At 45.1% G+C, this 21,202-nt stretch overlaps 1 protein-coding gene across 1 annotated transcript in view; it reads right to left on the bottom strand.

The window, feature by feature from the left end:
• Positions 1-1,371: 1,371 nt before the first annotated feature.
• The window catches only part of LOC125638291 (uncharacterized), a 33,229-nt gene continuing 13,398 nt past the window's right edge, over positions 1,372-21,202 (bottom strand). The window contains 7 exon segments of the mRNA XM_075130088.1: positions 1,372-6,763; positions 7,344-12,685; positions 13,073-13,186; positions 13,797-13,923; positions 14,490-14,581; positions 14,800-14,856; positions 14,859-14,940. Coding sequence (XP_074986189.1) covers positions 11,244-12,685; positions 13,073-13,186; positions 13,797-13,923; positions 14,490-14,581; positions 14,800-14,856; positions 14,859-14,901 — 1,875 coding nt within the window. The 5' untranslated portion in view covers positions 14,902-14,940 and the 3' untranslated portion in view covers positions 1,372-6,763; positions 7,344-11,243.

The following is a 21,202-nucleotide window of genomic DNA, read 5'->3' on the forward strand; positions in this document are numbered from 1 at the left end:
TGGATCCTCCTTCTTCCCTTTTTTAAAGATGGGCACTACATTAGCCTTTTTCCAGTCATCTGGGACCTTCCCCGATCGCCATGAGTTTTCAAAGATAATGGCCAATGGCTCTGCAATCACATCCACCAACTCCTTTAGCACTCTCGGATGCCACGCATCCGGCCCCATGGACTTGTGCTCGTCCAGCTTTTCTAAATAGTCCCGAACCACTTCTTTCTCCACAGAGGGCTGGTCACCTTCTCCCCATGCTGTGCTGCCCAGTGCAGTAGTCTGGGAGCTGACCTTGTTTGTGAAGACAGAGGCAAAAAAAGCATTGAGTACATTAGCTTTTTCCACATCCTCTGTCACTAGGTTGCCTCCCTCATTCAGTAAGGGGCCCACACTTTCCTTGACTTTCTTCTTGTTGCTAACATACCTGAAGAAACCCTTCTTGTTACTCTTAACATCTCTTGCAAGGTCACTCACCAAAGGCTCTTCAGCAAAGTATGCAGTCATTGGATAAGAGGGAAGGTCCTCTCACAGATTAGTAACTGGTTAAAAGATAGAAAACAATAGATAGGAATAAATGGTCAGTTTTCACAATTGAGAGTTGTTAATAGTGAGGTTCCCCCAAAGATATATACCAGTGCTATTCAACATTTTCATAAATGATCTGGAAAACAAGGTAAACAGTGAGGTGGCAAAGTTTGCAGATGATACTAAGTTACTCAAGATAGTAAAGTCCACGCTGACTGTGAAGAGTTACAAAGGGATCTCATAAAACTGGATAATTGTGCAAGAAAATGGAAGATAAACTTCAAGGTCCATCAGTGGCTATTAGCCAACATGGTCAGGGATGCAATCCCCTGTTCTGGATGTCCCTGAATCTCTGACTGCCAGAAGCTAGGCTTTGACACTAGAGGATGGATCACTTGATAAATTGCCCTGTTCTGTTCTCTCTGAAGTATCTGGCACCAGCCACTGTTGGAAGACAGGATTCTGGGCTAGATGGATTAGACATTCCCCAGGGTACAATCTGGACTGCTGGGTCCCCTTAACTCTGCAATCTGAGATGCCTTTTACACTGCTTTGCTGGAGAACAGCAACCCCTCCAGGCTCTGCTCACACACAGCCACTAGCATATAAAATCACTCCCACCTGAATCCATGAATGCTATGCCCAGACACCCACTAATTATATACATGGAGACACCTGCATATCCCCAGCCCCAGCCTTGGCTCCCCAGAAATGAGTGTCTTATACTGCTGAGTAGACCCCCTGGACAGTATAAGCTCATAGATAGCCTGATATTCCAACAATAGGTAATGTTTATGCACCAGCCTTTGTTATCTCAAGTAGAGGTTTCCCAAACACTTCAATCAAACACACTGGTTTAGATAAAACAATAAAACAAGTTTATTAACTGGAGAAAGATAGATTTTAAGTGATTATAAGTGATAAAGCATAAAGGTCAGAATTGGTCACAAAACAAATAAAATAAAACCACAAACTATTCCTAAACTTTACCAAGCTAAATGAGATTTGAAGTAAACATCTTTCTCACCACAGCAGATGCTGCAGGCAGTTCAGAATTCACAGCTCTCACTTCACAGGCTGGATTTCCTGTTAGCCTGAGACATCTCTCCTTGCTTCAGTGTCTTTAAGATATTCATTAATCTCAAGTAGAGAGAAGGGAGGTGGAGAGGAGAGGAGGAGCGGTGGCCAGAGGCCTTTTTTCCTCCTTCTTATACTCCAACCCTTTGTACTGGAAAAATCCTTGCTGGGTCATGGGGTAGGTCTGTTGCATATGCAAGCTACAAATTGTCCTTCAGATGAATTGTAAATACTTTGTTTTTATCTCCCCCCCACCCCCCACGCTGATGAATGTCTGGTTAAACAGGTAATGACTCTTTAGCATTCTGCTGGTGTGCCAGTGTGTCTTTGTCTCTGGGAAATTAGTTTGTGGGTTTTACCCAAAATTACAACATATTTCATTAAAAAATATAGCAAAATCTTGTAAATTTACATGTAGTGTTGTTACACACATTTCAACATGATAATAATAATCAGTAAATTGTGAGTTTTCAAATAATACCTCACAAGGCATGCTTTGTACACAATGTATCATAACCACATAAAAGAGGTGAACATGGGGTACAGGCTGTCACAGTGGACCATTGGTCTGATGCAGTAGGCCATTCTTATGTTCATTTGTTCTTATGATCACTGGATACCTCCATTCCCAAGGGAACAGTGTACCCCAGTTTATCAGTTGCACCTTGGACCACTGGTCTTGTACCACACACAGCTGTTGAGTTCACAGCTGTTGAGTTCAATTATAGTAAAACAAAAGGAATTTTATTTTAAGAAATAGAGATTCAAAGAGAAACAAGCTTAAGTGATGGCATCAAATGGTTACATCCAAAGCAAAATCACAAAATGTGAACTAGGACCTACCCTTATTAATAGTTACCTTTCCTATGTAATAAAATAGATTCTCACCCCAAAGTTAGGAGCTAGGACCCAGTCTTTCACAAAGTACCCTGCTCATCAAGGTATCTCCTCAATGAATGGATCCAGACTATCTTTCTCCACCCTGTGATATACTGAATCAGGCCTGGTCTATGTTTCAAAATTAAGTCGGCTCAAGCATATTGCTGAGGGGTATGAAAAAATCCACACCGCTGAGCAGTCTAGTTAAGCCAATCAAGCCCTGGTGTAGGCAGCGCTATGGAATTCTACTGTCAACCTAGCTACTGCCTCTCGGGGAGGTGGATTACCTATGCTGATGGGAGAACTCCTCCCGTCAGTGCAGGTAGTGTCTACACAGAAGTGCAGCTGTGTCACTGTAGCATTTTCATTCACAAACAGTGTGATCCCCTCACTGTCATAGAGTTCCTTTTCATTTCCATATGGTTTCAATGTTTATAGTTTGATGGTTTTCCATTGACTTTTCTGGGTTGGTAGAATGGTAGACAACTGAGCACTATATTACATAATCAGCTAACCAGGGAGAGGTGGCAACTCCCTCCCATTTCAGTGGGCCTCCATTGAGACATGTTATTCCCTGGTGACTCACTTTCACTCCAAGACCAGAAGGGCATAATTTTCAATATAGTTACACTATTTCTTAAAAATTACCCATATCCACACCTCACAATGACTATGAGTACCAATAAGTTACAAGCTTTCAGTAGAGACCTCACATGCTACCCTTCATAGATAAATACCATGAAAGTGGTGTATTAGGTGCAGGGAGTTTGTCAGGTTTGTTGAGACAAGAATTGCTTGTAAAGAACAGTGACCCTTTTACGAGTTGGCACCAATGCCTCTGTGTCACATGTACCATGGGAAGAGCCATTTGAGGAGGAGGAAGAAAAAAACCCTCCCCTACTTCCCCCATGCCCACACCCAATTTATTATAACATAACCTATATAGGTGCTCATTAACATTTAAACAGCATATGTAACAAATTGAGATTGATATAATATATACTATTTCACCTTAACAGTTAGTAGGGTTACCACATTAAGTGAGGTATTACATCCTACATACATGGCAAAGATTGGCAGTCCTCTAATGATCCACACATCCACAGAAGAGGGGAGGGAAAAGGAACCTAACATGTAGCAAGACCATGTTTCTTCATCATTATCCCCAATAACTATCAGGGTATGTTTACACTACGAAATTAGATCGAAGTTATAGAAGTCGGTTTTGTAGAAAGTGTTTTTATACAGTTGATTGTGTGTGTCCCCACACAAATGCTCTAACTGCATGTTGTCGGCAGAGTGTGTCCACAGTACCGAGGCAACCGTCGACTTCCAGAGCGTTGCACTGTGGGTGGCTATCCCACAGTGCCCGCAGTCTCCGCCGCCCATTTGAATTCTGGGTAGAAATCCCAGTGCCTGATGGGGCTAAAACATTGTTGCGGGTGGTTCTGGGTACATATCGTCAGGCCCCCGTTCCCTCCCTCCCTCCGTGAAACCAAGGGCAGACAATCATTTTGCACCTTTTTTCTTGAGTTACCTGTGCAGACGCCATACCACGGCAAGCATGGAGCCCGCTCAGCTAACCGTCACCGTATGTCTCCTGGGTGCTGGCAGACGCGGTACTGCATTGCTACACAGCAGCAGTTAATTGCCTTTTGGCAGCAGACAGTGCAGTATGACTAGTAGCCATCATCGACATAGTCCTGGGTGCTCTTTTAACTGGGTGCCTGGGCAAACATGAGAGTGACTCAGCCAGGTCATTTCTCTTTTAAGTTTCGTCTCGTGGCGATTGACTCCGACCGGCAGTGCACTGTCTTTTAACCTCCAGCTAGCAGCAGATGATGGCTAGTAGTCATACTGCACCATCTTCTGCTGAGCACACAGGAGATGATGATGGCTAGCGGTCATACTGCACAGTCTGCTACCAGCAAGATGTATAAAGATAGATGAAGTGGCTCAAAACAAGAAATAGACCAGATTTGTTTTATATTCATTTTCTCCTCCCTCCCTCCCTCTGTGAAATCAGCAGCCTGCTAAACTCAGTTTTGAGTTCTATCCTAGAGGTTTTGAGTTCTATCCTTGAGGGGGCCATTCAGTTTCTCGCAAAGCCACCCCCTTTGTTGATTTTAATTCCCTGTAAGCCATGTCGTCAGTCGCCCCTCCCTCGTCAGGGCAATGGCAGACAATCATTCCGCGCCTTTTTTCTGAGCGGACGCCATACCACGGCAAGCATGGAGCCCGCTCAGATCACTTTGACAATTAGGAGCCCATTAAACACCACGCGCATTATCCAGCAGTATATGCAGCACCAGAACCTGGCAAAGCGATACCGGGCGAGTAGGCGACGTCAGTGCGGTGACGTGAGTGATGAGGACATGGACACACACTTCTCTCAAAGCACGGGCCCTGGCAATGTGGGCATCATGCTGCTAATGGGGCAGGTTCATGCCGTGGAATGCCAATTCTGGGCTCGGGAAACAAGCACAGACTGGTGAGACCGCATAGTGCTGCAGGTCTGGGACGATTCCAAGTGGTTGCGAAACTTTTGCATGCGTAAGGGCACTTTCATGGAACTTTGACTTGCTTTCCCCTGCCCTGAGGCACAAGAATACCAAGATGAGAGCAGCCCTCACAATTGAGAAGCGAGTGGCAATAGCCCTGTGGAAACTTGCAATGCCAGACAGCTACCGGTCAGTTGGGAATCAATTTGGAGTGGGCAAATCTACTGTGGGGGCTGCTGTGATGCAAGTAGCCAACGCAATCAAAGATCTGCTGATATCAAGGGTAGTGACCCTGGGAAATGTGCAGGTCATAGTGGATGGCTTTGCTGCAATGGGATTCCCTAACTGTGGTGGGCCCATAGACGGAACCCATATCCCTATCTTGGCACCGGAGCACCAAGCCGGCGAGTACATAAACCGCAAGGGGTACTTTTCAATAGTGCTGCAAGCACTGGTGGGTCACAAGGGATGTTTCACCAACATCAACGTGGGATGGCCGGGAAAGGTACATGACGCTCGCATCTTCAGGAACTCTGGTCTGTTTCAAAAGCTGCAGGAAGGGACTTTCTTCCCAGACCAGAAAATAACCGTTGGGGATGTTGAAATGCCTATAGTTATCCTTGGGGACCCAGCCTACCCCTTGATGCCATGGCTCATGAAGCCATACACAGGCAGCCTGGACAGTAGTCAGGAGCTGTTCAACTACAGGCTAAGCAAGTGCAGAATGGTGGTAGACTGTGCATTTGGACGTTTAAAGGTGCGCTGGTGCAGTTTACTGACTTGCTTAGACCTCAGCGAAACCAATATTCCCACTGTTATTACTGCTTGCTGTGGGCTCCACAATATCTGTGAGAGTAAGGGGGAGACATTTATGGTGGGGTGGGAGGTTGAGGCAAATCGCCTGGCTGCAAGGTTTCGCACAGCCAGGCACCAGGGCGGTTAGAAGAGCACAGGAGGGTGCGGTGCGCATCAGAGAAGCTTTGAAAACCAGTTTCATGACTGGACAGGCTACGGTGTGAAAGTTCTGTTTGTTTCTCCTTGATGAAACCCTCCGCCCCTTGGTTCACTCTACTTCTCTGTAAGCTGACCACCCTCCCCTCCTCCCTTCGATCACCACTTGCAGAGGCAATAAAGTCATTGTTGCTTCACATTCATGCATTCTTTATTCATTCATCACAGAAACAGGGGGATAACTACCAAGGTAGCCCAGGAGGGGTGGTGGAGGAGGGAAGGACAAGGCCACACAGCACTTTAAAAGTTTACAACTTTAAAACTTATTGAATGCCAGCCTTCTGCTGCTTGCTTGGACAATCATCTGGGGTGGAGTGGTCGGGTGGCCAGAGGCCCCCCCACCGCGTTCTTGGGCGTCTGGGTGAGGAGGCTATGGAACTTGGGGAGGAGGGCGGTTGGTTACACAGGGGCTGTAGCGGCGGTCTGTGCTCCTGCTGCCTTTCCTGCAGCTCAACCATACGCTGGAGCATATTGGTTTGATCCTCCAGCAGCCTCAGCATTGAATCCTGCCTCCTCTCATCATGCTGCCACCGCCTTTCAGCTTCAGCCCTCTCTTTAGCCCTCCACTTACTCTCTTCAGCCCGCCACCTCTCCTCCCGGTCATTTTGTGCTTTCGTGCACTCTGACATTGTCTGCCTCCACGCATTCGTCTGTGCTCTGTCAGTGTGGGAGGACAGCATGAGCTCTGAGAACATTTCATCACGAGTGCGTTTCTTTCGCCTTCTAACCTTCACTAGCCTCTGGGAAGGAGAAGATTCTGTGATCCTTGAAACATGCAGCTGGTGGAGAAAAAAAAAAGAGACAGTGGTATTTAAAAAGACACATTTTATAGAACAATGGGTATGCTCTTTCAGGGTAAACCTTGCTGTTAACATTACATACACAGCACATGTGCTTTCGTTCCAAGGTCGCATTTTGCCTTCCCCCACCACGTGACTAGCCCCTCCCCCCTCCCCGTGGCTAACAGTGGGGAATATTTCTGTTCAGCCATAGGCAAACAGCCTAGGAGAAATGGGCACCTCTGAATGTTCCCTTAAGAAAAGCACCCTATTTCAACCAGGTGACTATGAATGATATCACTCTCCTGAGGATAACACAGAGAGATAAAGAACGGATGTTGTTTGAACGCCAGCAAACATACACTGCAATGCTTTGTTCTACAATGATTCCCGAGTACGTGCTACTGGCCTGGTGTGGTAAAGTGTCCTACCATGGTGGACGGAATAAGGCTGCCCTCCCCAGAAACCTTTTGCAAAGGCTTTGGGACTACATCCAGGAGAGCCGGAAATGCCAGGGCAAATTAATCATTAAACATGCTTGCTTTTAAACCATGTATAGTATTTTAAAAGGTACACTCACCAGAGGTCCCTTCTCCGCCTGGCGGGTCCGGGAGGCAGCCTTGGGTGGGTTCGGGGGGTACTGGCTCCAGGTCCATGGTGAGAAACAGTTCCTGGCTGTCAGGAAAACCGGTTTCTCCGCTTGCTTGCTGTGAGCTATCTACAACTTCATCATCTTCCTCATCCCCAAAGCCTGCTTCTGTGTTGCCTCCATCTCCATTGAAGGAGTCAAACAACACGGCTGGGGTAGTGGTGGCTGAACCCCCTAAAATGGCATGCAGCTCATCATAAAGCGGCATGTTTGGGGCTCTGACCCAGAGCGGCCATTTGCCTCTCTGGTTTTCTGGTAGGCTTGCCTCAGCTCCTTAAGTTTCACGCGGCATTGCTTTGGGTCCCTGTTATGGCCTCTGTCCTTCATTCCCTGGGAGATTTTGACAAATGTTTTGGCATTTCGAAAACTGGAACGGAGTTCTGATAGCACGGATTCCTCTCCCCATACAGCAATCAGATCCCGTACCTCCCGTTCGGTTCACGCTGGAGCTCTTTTGCGATTCTGGGACTCCATCATGGTCACCTCTGCCGATGAGCTCTGCATGGTCACCTCTGCTGATAAGCTCTGGCCAGCGTGGTAAGCTGCAGGTGACCATGCAAACAGGAAATTGAAATTCAAAAGTTCGCGGGCCTTTTCCTGTCTACCTGGCCAGTGTATCTGAGTTGAGAGTGCTGGCCAGAGTGGTCACAATAGAGCACTCTGGGATAGCTCCTGGAGGCCAATACCATTTAATTGCATCCACAATACCTCAAATTCGACCCGGCAAGGCCGATTTAAGTGCTAATCCCCTTGTTGGGGGTGGAGTAAGGAAATAGATTTTAAGAGCCCTTTAAGTCGAAAAAAAGGGCTTCGTCATGTGGACGGGTGCAGGGTTAAATCGATTTAACGCTGCTAAATTCGACCTCAACTCCTAGTGTAGACCAGGGCTCAGAGTATAAACACAATAGATGTAACTTGAATCATTAACAATCAACAATAACCTAAATTGAAGTGATATGGCAAAAGGGATGGAAAATCAAGAGGTGAGGCCAGCTAACAATAATTTACAAAATGGGGTGGGGGGCATAGGAGAGGGAAATAAATCTGCAGAGGAGAGTGAGGCCATTTATACAGATCCAGATTGGGGAAGGGCGTGTTTCAGTGAGAAAGAAGGATTCAGCAAATTGCCGTACAGAGAGCTGCAATTCCCTTCTCATGTCTCACAGGGTAACTGTTAAGCAAAAGCAAGCAGCATGAACCAGCATGTACTGTCCACATTACACAGATGCTCACTATCATAAGATTCAGTCCCAGTCCAAGGGAGGTATAAATTATTATGCATCAAGTAAATGTTTCACCTTCATAGTCCTTCCTAGCAGATGGGGTCATTGGTTTCACTGTGGATCTGGATAATCACATACCACTGGCATTGGTAATTCCAGGTACAGTTTTATAGACCCCGACTTCTTATATACTCAGTGGGGGAGGCAGAAGTCTTAAAGAAAAAAGCAGCCTCAAAAATTGTTTCCAGTAAAACAGACCAAGCAAAGAATACCTTCCTTCTATCTTAAATACAGACATTGGGGGTGGAGCAAAATAAGGACTAGTCTATGCCTTGAAGTGTAAAAGAGAGGATCAGTCTCTGGGGTGCTGATCAGAAGAGAGTCCCTCACAGAGAATCCATACATTTCTTAGCTTCTGTTGCTGTGCCAAAACTGTGGCATTATCCTTCAGTCTTAGTCTGAAATCTGGCCGGAAATGAAATGTAGTACGTCATCAGCCTTGTATGCTTGTTCATGGCCTTATTGAACTGGGCCCTTCCCCCTGCCACCTGCTGAGTGTAGACAGAACACCATGATGCTCTTGCTGCCCCATTTCAATTCCCAAGCCTTATGCAGGATAACTATCTGGTGCCACATTTTAAAAACTTCCATCATTAAAAAATGAGGAAAGGTCTTGGTCTCACATCTGCTGGGGGCTTCGGGGCTAACAATGGAACGGTGCTCCCTCTCAATTTCAAAATCAGTTCCCAAAGGGGGTTTTAAGAATTCTGGGGTAGCCTTATTTAGGAATTTCTAGACTTACCTTTTTTAAAGCCCTCCAGAAAGGCAACCAAATGCAAATTATTATATCTTGATCTGCCTCCTGATAGTTGACTCTCTCCTGTAGGGCTCTAATTCTCTGCATTTGCTGATTTGAGGAGGAGTTACTGGCTGTTACAGAGTCCTCCAGTGCAGATACATGGGCCTCAACTTGCCCCACTCTCCTTGAGAGCCTTCATAGGCTTGTTTGATGAGCTGCAGTGGTCTTTTTCACATCAGCAATATCAGCTGACGTTCTTCAGAGATCTACTGAAGCACCTGCAAGGTTTGCTCAGGATTCTATCTGGAGCTTCTTCCTGCAGCTCCATCTCTGCCTGACATGGGTTCTCAGATAGCTTTTACTTTTTGCAGGCCTGCTCCATTACTGGAGAAGAGGAGAGGTCCAAACTCTTATCCAGGGATCCCTTAGCAGATGGTGCATTGATATCAACCTAAATTAACTACATTTATAGTAGGATTTCTATTATTTTGAACAGATTCTGTGGGGTATAACAAGGAGCAAGAAGCTTGGAGCTCAGGCAGCATACCTCCCCTGTTGGCTCCCCCTGGAATCCTGTTGTTATTATTAACCATATATTTTGTGAAAGGGAGTTTATTTTTAGCCAATAGTGCTACTAGCCAGCTAGGGTATGTCTACACAGTGAGGAGCAGCCAGCAGCAGCAAGTCTCAGAGTGTGGGTCAACAGACTTGACCTTGAATTACTGTGCTAAAAAGAGCTGTGTAGACATTGCAGCTCGGGCTGGGACCCTAGGCTGATTAGCCAGATCTCGCCGCTATTTTTAGCACCATAGCGTGAGCTCCTCAAGCCCAAGTGTGTCAACCCGGGCGCTGAGACTCACGGAGCCCAAGCTCCAGCCCGAGCTAAAACATCTCACAGCTATTGTTAAAGCTGTAGAGTGAGCCCGAGTCCGTTGACCTAGGTTCTGACACTTACTGCTACTTGCTGTGTAGACAGACCCACAGTGGCATGGTAGGCTGCTGTGGGGGTGGAGCATGACTGACTTACTTCTGCTCAGCAGTCACCTTTAATCTTCCCTCATTAAGGGTTTGTCTGCATGGGGAATTTTACAGGCCATATACAACTATAATTATATATCTCTCACTCCCCATCTGGATACACTTATTCCAGAATAAAAGTGTCCACATGGGAAATTGTACCAGTATAACCAGAGTGGCATAATTATACTGGTAGAACTCCTCATATAGACAAGCCCTAAAAGATACACAAATGCGCACACACGCATGTACAAGTATTCCTCCTTGTGCAACATCCCAGTTTTTAAATGATCCGTATCTCCGTTACCAGGCACTCTCTGCTCTTGGTTCCTGCCACTGTGCCCTTATGATCAGTCCTCCCACAAGATTCAACTCCATTACCTTGCAATTCCAACTAACCCCCACACCCCGCCAAAGGATCTGTTCCTACCTTCACCAGCTCCTTTCCCCAACTGAATCTCATATCTGTCATCATAAATAAGCCAATACTTCTCGCCCATCCTTCTTACATCTTGTACTTAAGTGCCGCTCTCCAAGCAAAGAAAGTACCACACCACTGTTTTATATCACATGTGGAGTCCCTATTGCGCTGCTACAGATAATGTAATCTGAAGTTACACTTGCTCTATTGGGTTTCTTTTTCACATGGAGGTTTACCAAGGGTATAACAAGCTTTTGTTTTTGATTGACGCTTTTCCCACATTCGGTACATTTGTGAGGTCTCTATCCCTGGTGCACTGACTGTGGCTGGCTAAGGGTGAATTTCTGATGAAAGCTTTTCCCACATTCAGTTCATTTGTGAGGTCTCTCTTCAAGATGCACTAACTGATGCTGGGAAAGGGTGAACTTCTGACGAAAGCTTTTTTCACAATAAGGACATTTATAGGGCCTCTCCCCAGTATGGATCCTCAGGTGCTTAGTCAGGGTTGATTTCCGCCCAAAGCCTTGCCCACATTCAGTGCATTTATGGGGTTTTTCCCCCGTGTGGGTTCTACAGTGACTGGAAAGGTCCCCTTTCAGCCTGAAGCTTTTGTCACAGTCAGGACACTGATAGGGTTTCTCTCCTGTGTGGATTCTCTGATGCAGAGCAAGGTATGAGCTCTCACTGAACCTTTTTTCACAGCCAGCACAGCTATAGGGTTTCTCCTCTTTGTGCGTCCGTAGGTGTTTACTGAGTATCGACTTCCGTCCAAAGCTCTTCCCACAGTCAGCACATACATAAGGTTTCTCTCCCGTGTGGCTTTTTTGATGCCTTCGGAGGTGTGAGTTCCGGCGGTAGCTTTTCCCACACTCAGCACAGCTGTGTCGTTTCTCATCTGGGTGGATTTTCTGATGCAGGTCAGGGGCTGTGCAGCTACTAAAGCTTCTCTTACTATTACTTTGTGTATTCAGCTGTGCTCCCACCTTAGTTCCCTGGTAGGCAATGGTGCGGTTCAATTTCTTAGAACTTCCTTCACATACAGCGGATTCACAGTCTTTCCCCCCTGCAGGGTAAGCTCGCTGCTGTCCTCTCCTGCCCCGACTCTTACCAGCATCTGCCAGTTCACATCTCTGAGATGCCTCATGAGTCTCCGCTCCCACTGGCTTTTTCTGTTGAGGATGCTCATCCTTGTTCTCACTCACAATCCCATCATTAAACCTCCTATGCATCTCTTCGTTGTGGATTCTCTGATGCTGAATAAATCTCTCTCTCAGGATAAAGAGCTGGCCGCACACTGGACACTTACGGGGTCTCTCCAACTTGTGGACTGTGTAACGGTGAAGAACAAGGCTTGTCTTGTGTCTGAAGCTTTTCCCGCATTCATTACATTTATAGGGTCTCTCCTCTGTATGAATTCTCAGATGTATCTGAAGGCACTGTTGTTGAGAAAAGCTTTGGACACATTCATTACACTTGTAGGCACTCTTTTCTGCACAAGTTTGCTGACAATGCTTAACGAGGAGTGAGCATTTATTGAAACTTTCATCAGGTTCAGTACCTGTGTTTGGGCTCTTCCCCGTGCAGGCTGTCTGGTGGGTGCTGGTGTCTTTGGATTTCTCTAAACTTCTTTTGCTATGAGTGGATTTGCTCCTGCCTGGAGGGTCTTCCCAGTGCCTCCCTGTCCTGCCCTGACTCTCACTGGCATCTCCCCATTCAAGGCAACAGAGTCTCCCTGAGAACATCCTTTGTGGTTCTGCTCCTGTAGATACTACTTTTGGGGCTTTTTTCTCCTTCTCACTCACCGTCCCAGCACCTGGTGGGAGAGAGAGAGAGAATCCAGATGTGATTCATTGCCTGTGCTGGGTGCAGAGGGGGCAGCAAAGGGATTTGTCACTGATCAGAAAACCTGATGGACAGGAAGCAAATTTCCCTAATGTTTCCCTAGAGGAATGAGGAGGGGCCAGTTTTGGCTCAAAGTCCCGTCTGAACCTTAAGAAAAAGGCTGGGGGAGGAAAAGGCTTCTGCCAGGGGTCAGGCAGGACAAGTGGGAGCCAGGGGTGACTCCTTCCCTGAGGACAGAACACAATAGGTAGTGAGATGAGACAAGACAGAACAGGAGCAGTCCTTAGTGGGTTTGCTGGGATCCCAGCTTTTCCCTCAGCCCCAGATGGTTTCCCGGTTGGTGTCACTCATTCCTCACCAGTGCTAGTGCCTCTTGGGTTCTCCCTTTCCTTAGAGCCCTGGAGATCTGGGAACCATGGCTCTTCCCCTTGCTCCATCTGGGACAGCACATCTGGTTTAGCAACAGGAAACCCTGCTTATTGGAAAGAGGTACATGCAACACAACTTGTCAAGTATTTGTCGATCTGTTGCGGTTCAAATACAAGACAGCACAGAGCTTTTAGCAAGCAAGCGAGCTGGTCTGCCAACCGACTTCTGCCTGTCAGCTTTCCACCTTCCCCTTTATTCTTTCTCTCCCCCTGCACATTACATTCTCCAACAGATAAAAGGAATACACTGGCTTTGTTTAACATTCTTATTTACCAATTGCTATCTACCGCATTCCTTGCTCTCGGGCCTTGAGCCCAGTCCTGGGAGGCTTCCCACGGTTCATGTCATCTGGGCGAGATTCCAAGGTTCATGCCCTTGAGAAGAGCTGTGTGTGCACAGCTCCTATACAACACTCCGGGTGTGCCCTGAATGTTGCCAAGCGCATGAACCTTGTATGAATCCTACATCGATCACTTAACAACAAAGAACAGCAAAGAAAATCTTGGAATGAAGAGGAAAGACATAATCCATATAGGTTGTCAAACATTCAGTATCATCTTTTGGCAAGCATATTGTCTGGTGGGAAATGGGCTGTGTTCCTCATAGAAGATTTAAGTCATGTCTACATTATGGGGATTATAGCAACTGCTCACCCAATGAGAGGAGAGTCTCGTAATTCTCCTGCATGACATCTCTGTAGAGTTCCCTCTGCTTTTCACCCAAAAGAGCCCATTCATCTTCAGAGAAGTACACGGCCACCTCCTCAAACGTCACTGGCATCTGAAATGACACGTGTCCTCCACTCAGCACCTGCCTGCTCTGGCCACAATCTCACCACTCAAACATAAGCTGAGCAGCAAAGGGCAAAGCCATCACTGTCAATGCAGCATTGGGGGGGAAGGAACCCCATTTTCCCACTATCCCAACCTCCTCCACACAGCAAGAGATGCCAGACTCAGCCTGCCCTTAAAGCTCCCCATCCCTACAGGGCTCTTAGCCCCAACCCAGGCCACTGAAGCAAGCCCCTGGATCCACAAGGGAGCCCCACTCAGCACATGCTGTTCCTGCGATAGCCTCACCGCTCAGTAACGGAATGAACAGCCAGGGGTAAAGCCTGGCTACCTGGAGGGGCATGAAGTGAGCTGTCCAGGATGTGGAAGGAGCTGCACATGCACAAGGCACCTCCCAAAAAAGCGGTGTGGTTATTTTATTGATGGGGAAGAAGGAAAGTTGGAAAGGCTGGTGAACGATGGAGGAGCGGGAGGAGGTGGGAGGAATGAGCGAGGACAGACAAGGAAACAGCACAGCCCGGCAGGAAGAACAGTGCAGATCATTTCACCACTCACCATAAAGCCAAACCTATGGAGCAAGACCACTATATCCTGGTCTCCTTCATTCCCCTTATCATGAGGAGCAGAAAGATGAGGTCCAGGTAGGTCTAAAGGATGATAAAAATACTGTTAGAGGGATCCACACAGACACAGACACACCTGGACCTCACGACTCTACTAGGAACAGGGAACCACACACCCTTCACACACCACTAGACAACCAAATGCTGTGCTGATGATTTCATACAGGTTGCCTCAGGGACTCCCCTCCCTACTGTGCTATCCATGCTCCCCAACACCACATGCATCCCCACACACAACTTACCTAGTTGCTGTGAATACTGCAGCTTCTCTCTGAGGTCACAGTTCAGCTGTGGTCCTGGTGGTGGAACCTCTGTAACCTTGCACTGGACAGGGGCTCCATCATCTCAGAAATCCCTTCTCTTCCGATCACACAAACGGAGACCTGGGAAACATATTTGTTTATAGCTCTGTGTGAGGGACAAAGGTATTTACTGGGGGGCAGTGACAAGTAGCTCTCAGATTCCCTACTAAACAGAGTTATTGAAAGCTGATGGGCCTGCCACACACATGAAAGGGGCTCTGTGTCCCCCCACATTTCCATCTTCCAGTTTCCACCAATATTAGTTGGGTTCTGCCCATTGATGACTAGAGCAGAGCCCTCAATTTTGTATTTCTTGCTTGTAGCCTTCTGCCCAGATCAAGCCTTCTTCCTTCCTGTGCGCCTTTATTCTTCCTAGTGAACCCTTTCCACACTCAGGTGATGTTACCTCAATTCTGCCTTTTATTGGACTAGTCATGGCACCTAGGAATATCAGATCAGAATTGCACTCCTGCAGGTAGTTATTTTTTTGCTTTTTAATTAACATTATTATTATTTATTGGTATTACCCTAGAGCCCAAAAGTCCTAGTCATGGGCCAGGATCCCATTGTATTAGGTGCTGTACAAAGAGAAAGAAAAATGACATTCGATTCCCAAAGAGCTTCCCTTGTAACATAATCTCTCTATATTTGAGGGGCATCACTCAAAGGGGTATCCAATTTTCTCATGAGTCTGAATTAACAGAATTTTATTCAATGGAAACCTTTTTGTTTGAACTTCTCCCATATGCAGATTTAACTGTTCCTCTTACAGGATGTATTTGTCACATTCAGATCTAAAAGGTTTTGACCCTCAAAACTCAAGCAAGACATGTTTTATTTTACATTTCACATCGATCATTTGGACAAGGGTGTGTGTTTGCTAAGCCATCTCTTACTTAGTGAGTAGTAATTTCCAAACCATGCTAGCATAACCAAGGTATGGAGTAAATCTTTACGAATTCCCTTGGTGCTTTTGTCTGAAGACATTGGCCAGAGGGCAGCAATCTTTAATTTCCCATTTCAGCTAGGGAGAAATTTAGATTGCACTGACTAGTTTAAAAGCAATGCTGTCTGTCACTCTCACTTCCATAGCCTCACAGAGACTGTCAGAAAAGTAGCGCTGTCTACACTCCAGAGTCTATGCTGGAGCCAGGATGGCCCCCTAGTGTAGACACAATGTACACTGACAGAAGTTTTTCTGATGGCAAGTGAACACCTCCCCAAACAGCATTAGCTATGCCGTTAGCAGCATTTTTCTTTCGGCATAGCTGTGTTCACACTGGGGGTTTTTGTCAGCATAGCCATGTTGCTGAGGGTGTATGGTTTTTCAGCCCTGACTGACATACTGATGCCGGCATAAGTTTTAAGTGGAGACAAGGCCTTAGTTCCTCTTTTAGAGTACAATAAGCTCTTGGCTGCGCACCAAGAAGTATAGCTGGTGTTCTTGCTTTTTCACTGTTTCTTTTGCCTGGAAGATTTTTACCTTAAACTAAACTTTACAGAAGCAATAACTTAAAGGGGTAGTTCTAGTAAATAACCCCAAAATTCCTTGTTGAATCTAATTAATACTCCAATTGTAAGGAGGTTAGACTGACTTTGCATTCACAACTGGAATCGCAAGGTTATACATGCCAAAGATAAAACTACCTAAGCATAACATAGGATGCTTTAATTTCTCACTTGCATTTCACAGAATCATAGACATGTAGGGCGGGAAGGGGCCTCAAAGGGTCATCCAGTCCAGTCCCCTGCACTGAAGAAGGACCAAATAAACCTCCTAGAACACCCATGACAGGTGTTTGTCCAACCTGTTCTTACAAGGCTATGATGATGGGGATACCACAGCTTCCCATGGAAGATTATTTCACAGCTAAACTACCCTTCTAGCTAGGAAGCTTTTCTTAACAGTATTGGACCCAGGACTGACCCCTGCAGAACCCCACTTGATGCACCCTCCCAGTTTGATAGCAAACCATTGACATTTACTCTGAGTAATTTTTACTCTTTGAATAATTTTTTCATCCACCTTATAGTAATTTCATCCAAACCACATTTCACTCGTTTACACATGATAATGTTATCTGGGACTGTGTCAGAAGCCCAATTAAAACTGAGATATGTCATGTCTAGTGCTTCCCCTTTATCCACTAGGCCAGTAACCTTCAGCCTGCTAAGTGCCATGGCAATAACCAGCATTAAAAGTTTTTTAACCTTTTACAAAAAGAACAGAAAAAAAAAGAAAAAAACAGTTAAGCCATTTGAAATATAAAGTATTAAGCAAGGCTTTTGTTTCAACTGTATCCCTTATTCCATTTTTCCTTTAGCTGTAGAATGTTTTTAGAAAAGGGGGGAGGAGGAAACTCTGTTCAGAAGTCCTTTGGATGGTGTTATGGATGGTAACAACATTCCTTTTTTGGGGGGGAAAGGAGAAGAAGTTAGATGAAATGGGCTGGAGCTGTTGTTTCTATTGTTAAAGTCTGATCTTGCTTCCTTGAAGACAGAACAAGATAAACGCACAGAAAAAGGAAGAGGAAAGAACAACAAAGATAGAAAATGCAGTTCTGTCTCACATGCTGACTCTTACTTGCAACCCAGCTCTTGGAGAAACAGAAAAAAGGAAAAGGTACTTGGTTGTATTGTAAGGTTTGCAATTTCCTCATCCCAAAATTGGGATTTTCAAATCTTCTTTGATTAGATGACATATGAACTTTTCTCATGTTAATAAAGATAAGAACTTACAACTCACTTTATTTACACCTAAAACAATTTTAACAGTGCTTCTGTTCTCTGTCTTGAGATGTTTAGAAACACACTATTCTTATCACATTTTGACTGAATGCCCAGATTGGGTAAAGATCAAAAAACTCTCCCAATCCCATCCCCCACCTCTTCCGTATTTAAAGCTGCACATGTCATGAACCGTGAAAATGTCATGCACAAGTGGTAAAATTTCCTGACTTGCAGAAATTTTAGCCCTAGTGGCATTTTTACCCCTATATATTTCCTCCTTTTAAAAAGAAGCAGCCAGCTAATGTTCCTTAGCCACATGTGCATCCATGAGCCATTTGCTACACCCAAAGATAGTTAAAATACACCAGCATTTTAGTCTATGATAGACCTTGCCCACCAACATTTCACGGCAACTGAGGCAATTTAGCCCCCCACCCCGCCCCGAGATCTAATCTGAATCACTAGAACTGTGCTGATTCACATACACAAAAACAACCACCGACATGTTTTGTTTTTCCAATCACAAAAATCTTGGGGGCTGCAACAGCCCTTTCCAAAGGTTTGAATCTCAATGTATAGTCAATGCAGTAGCAGCTTTGAATTCAGTTGGCATTCAGTTAAAAAAGAGCTACTCATGATGTTGTCTGAGCAGAAGTTTGCTTTAGCAACTTAACCTTTAACAATTGAAAACACTTTATTTTATCACTTTTGCATTTTGCTTAAAAATGCCTTTATGTTGAAGGTTCAAAGTTATTACCAGTTAGAGAAACTACAAACCTTAAAATACACAAAAGAAAACGAGAAACAAAGCATTTGTAAAAAGATTTCAAAACCAGTAATAATTATCAAACAAAATTATAAAAGCCTCTGATTTTTCAAATAAGAACATTAGCAGATGGCTTTGCATGCCCAACCAAAACAAGGTCAAACACACTTGGACAACAATAGCTAGTTTGCCAGAGTTTTCAGCTACTGAGTATGTACATTAATCTTAACGAATTTTGGTCCATTGATTTCTGATCCCACACTCTTCCAGTTTACCAAACACAATCTTAACAGAATCCTAGAGTTATAGGATTTACAAATCTTGTTTGATTAGATGCTATCAAAATAACAGTTAAACCCTTCACAGGTTAATAAAGCTAAGAATTTACAACTCACTTCATTTGTAGCTAAAACAAACTTAAAACTGTGGCTGCGTGGAAAAGCTTCCCCACTGATTTCTGATCCCACATTCCTCTTTTTTACCAGACATGATCTTTACACGCTCTTTGAGTTAGATCAGAAGGCCTGTTTCTTTTGAGTAACCCAATCTGTCTGTCTCCCTTTCAAACTGTTTCCCATTAGCATTTGTTATAGGTGCCTAGAATATTTTATAAAAATTTTAGCCATTTTCCCACAGTTGGTGTAGGCCTGTCTGGCCCCAGTTATTACAACAAGTGTACATGTAATGCAGTTTTTATTACCACAGTGCCTCGGAGGTTTACTCATGGACCATGATCCCATTCTGCTAGGCACAGCAGTGTGAAATGCAAGTCTGGATGTAAATATCACTAGGCGGAATGGTGACTAAAAGGAGATTAGTCCGTACAGTTTTATTTCTCTAGCTATGAACTCCGACGGTTCCTCTTACTGTCGCTGAGTCTCTGAGTTGATGGAGTTTCTTCTTGATGGTTTCTAGAGACTGGGGAACAAAGAGATTCTAGTAGGGTAAAAATCTTCCATAACTCAGGAAACACCTTTTCTACAAGGGACCCACCGCTTTTCAAATATAGTTGGTTTTCAACCAATTGCACCAAATAAATTAATTTTTTAGAAGCTTTCACAGGAAGCTATCAAGTGGAGTGCCCCAAGGGTCGGTCCTGGGGCCGGTTTTGTTCAATATCTTCATAAATGATCTGGAGGATGGTGTGGATTGCACTCTCAGCAAATTTGCGGATGATACTAAACTGGGAGGAGTGGTAGATACGCTGGAGGGGAGGGATAGGATACAGAAGGACCTAGACAAATTGGAGGATTGGGCCAAAAGAAATCTGATGAGGTTCAATAAGGATAAGTGCAGGGTCCTGCACTTAGGACGGAAGAACCCAATGCACAGCTACAGACTAGGGACCGAATGGCTAGGCAGCAGTTCTGCGGAAAAGGACCTAGGGGTGACAGTGGACGAGAAGCTGGATATGAGTCAGCAGTGTGCCCTTGTTGCCAAGAAGGCCAATGGCATTTTGGGATGTATAAGTAGGGGCATAGCGAGCAGATCGAGGGACGTGATCGTTCCCCTCTATTCGACATTGGTGAGGCCTCATCTGGAGTACTGTGTCCAGTTTTGGGCCCCACACTACAAGAAGGATGTGGATAAATTGGAGAGAGTCCAGCGAAGGGCAACAAAAATGATTAGGGGTCTGGAACACATGAGTTATGAGGAGAGGCTGAGGGAGCTGGGATTGTTTAGCCTGCAGAAGAGAAGAATGAGGGGGGATTTGATAGCTGCTTTCAACTACCTGAAAGGGGGTTCCAAAGAGGATGGCTCTAGACTGTTCTCAATGGTAGCAGATGACAGAACGAGGAGTAATGGTCTCAAGTTGCAGTGGAGGAGGTTTAGATTGGATATTAGGAAAAACTTTTTCACTAAGAGGGTGGTGAAACACTGGAATGTGTTACCTAGGGAGGTGGTAGAATCTCCTTCCTTAGAGGTTTTTAAGGTCAGGCTTGACAAAGCCCTGGCTGGGATGATTTAACTGGGAATTGGTCCTGCTTCGAGCAGGGGGTTGGACTAGATGACCTTCTGGGGTCCCTTCCAACCCTTATATTCTATGATTCTATGAAGCTTTGAGCTTAAAGCAAACTCTACTGCTCTGTGTCTGCAGCTGGAGGAAAGAAGTTCCTACTTCATTCACATCAGAGCCCTGAGCTACTTCCCCTTTTTCAGTAAAAAATGATCATCAAATGAGGAGGGTACTTTATAGCTCGTCTCCATTTTCAGCCAGTCACACTGAAGAAATTATTCTGTTGAAGACGTTCTCAGCAGGAAGCTTTTCATTTAAAGCAAACTCTACCACCTGGAGTCTGCTTGTTACAACAGGAACATGCTGGAATAAGGAACTTCCCTTTCCCCCCACCCCACCCAGTGAAGAGCTCTGAGTTACTAACTCTTTTTCAGTAATAAGCAATGATGAGATATGGAGGGCCTCTACAGCTTTCCAAGCTTTTCCTTTTCAAAGGATGCGGTTGGCTAGTGTGGAAGGGAGATACACTGACATTGAGAAAGAGACAATCCATTTTTTGTTCATGTGGATTAAAGATTTGCCTTATTAGCTACTCTTTTTTGAAACTTTGTCATTTCTACAGTGTTATATTTTACATTTTTTTCATTTACTGTCACTTTCTTAAAGTGTCCAGTTTTAGGTACCAAACTTTAAGACAAATTGGAAAGGGGCCAGAGGACAGCAAAATAAATAAATAACATGGTAAGAGATTCAGAAAACCTGACCTATGAGGAAAGGCTAAAAAATCTGGAACGTTTAGTCTTGAGAAAAGAAACTAAGGGTGAACTTGATAATAGTCTTCAAATATGCTAAGGACTCCTATAAAGAGGATGGTGATCAATTGTTCTCCA

Source organism: Caretta caretta, chromosome 6 (assembly GCF_965140235.1).
Source record: "Caretta caretta isolate rCarCar2 chromosome 6, rCarCar1.hap1, whole genome shotgun sequence".
Classification (NCBI taxonomy): Eukaryota; Metazoa; Chordata; order Testudines; family Cheloniidae; genus Caretta; species Caretta caretta.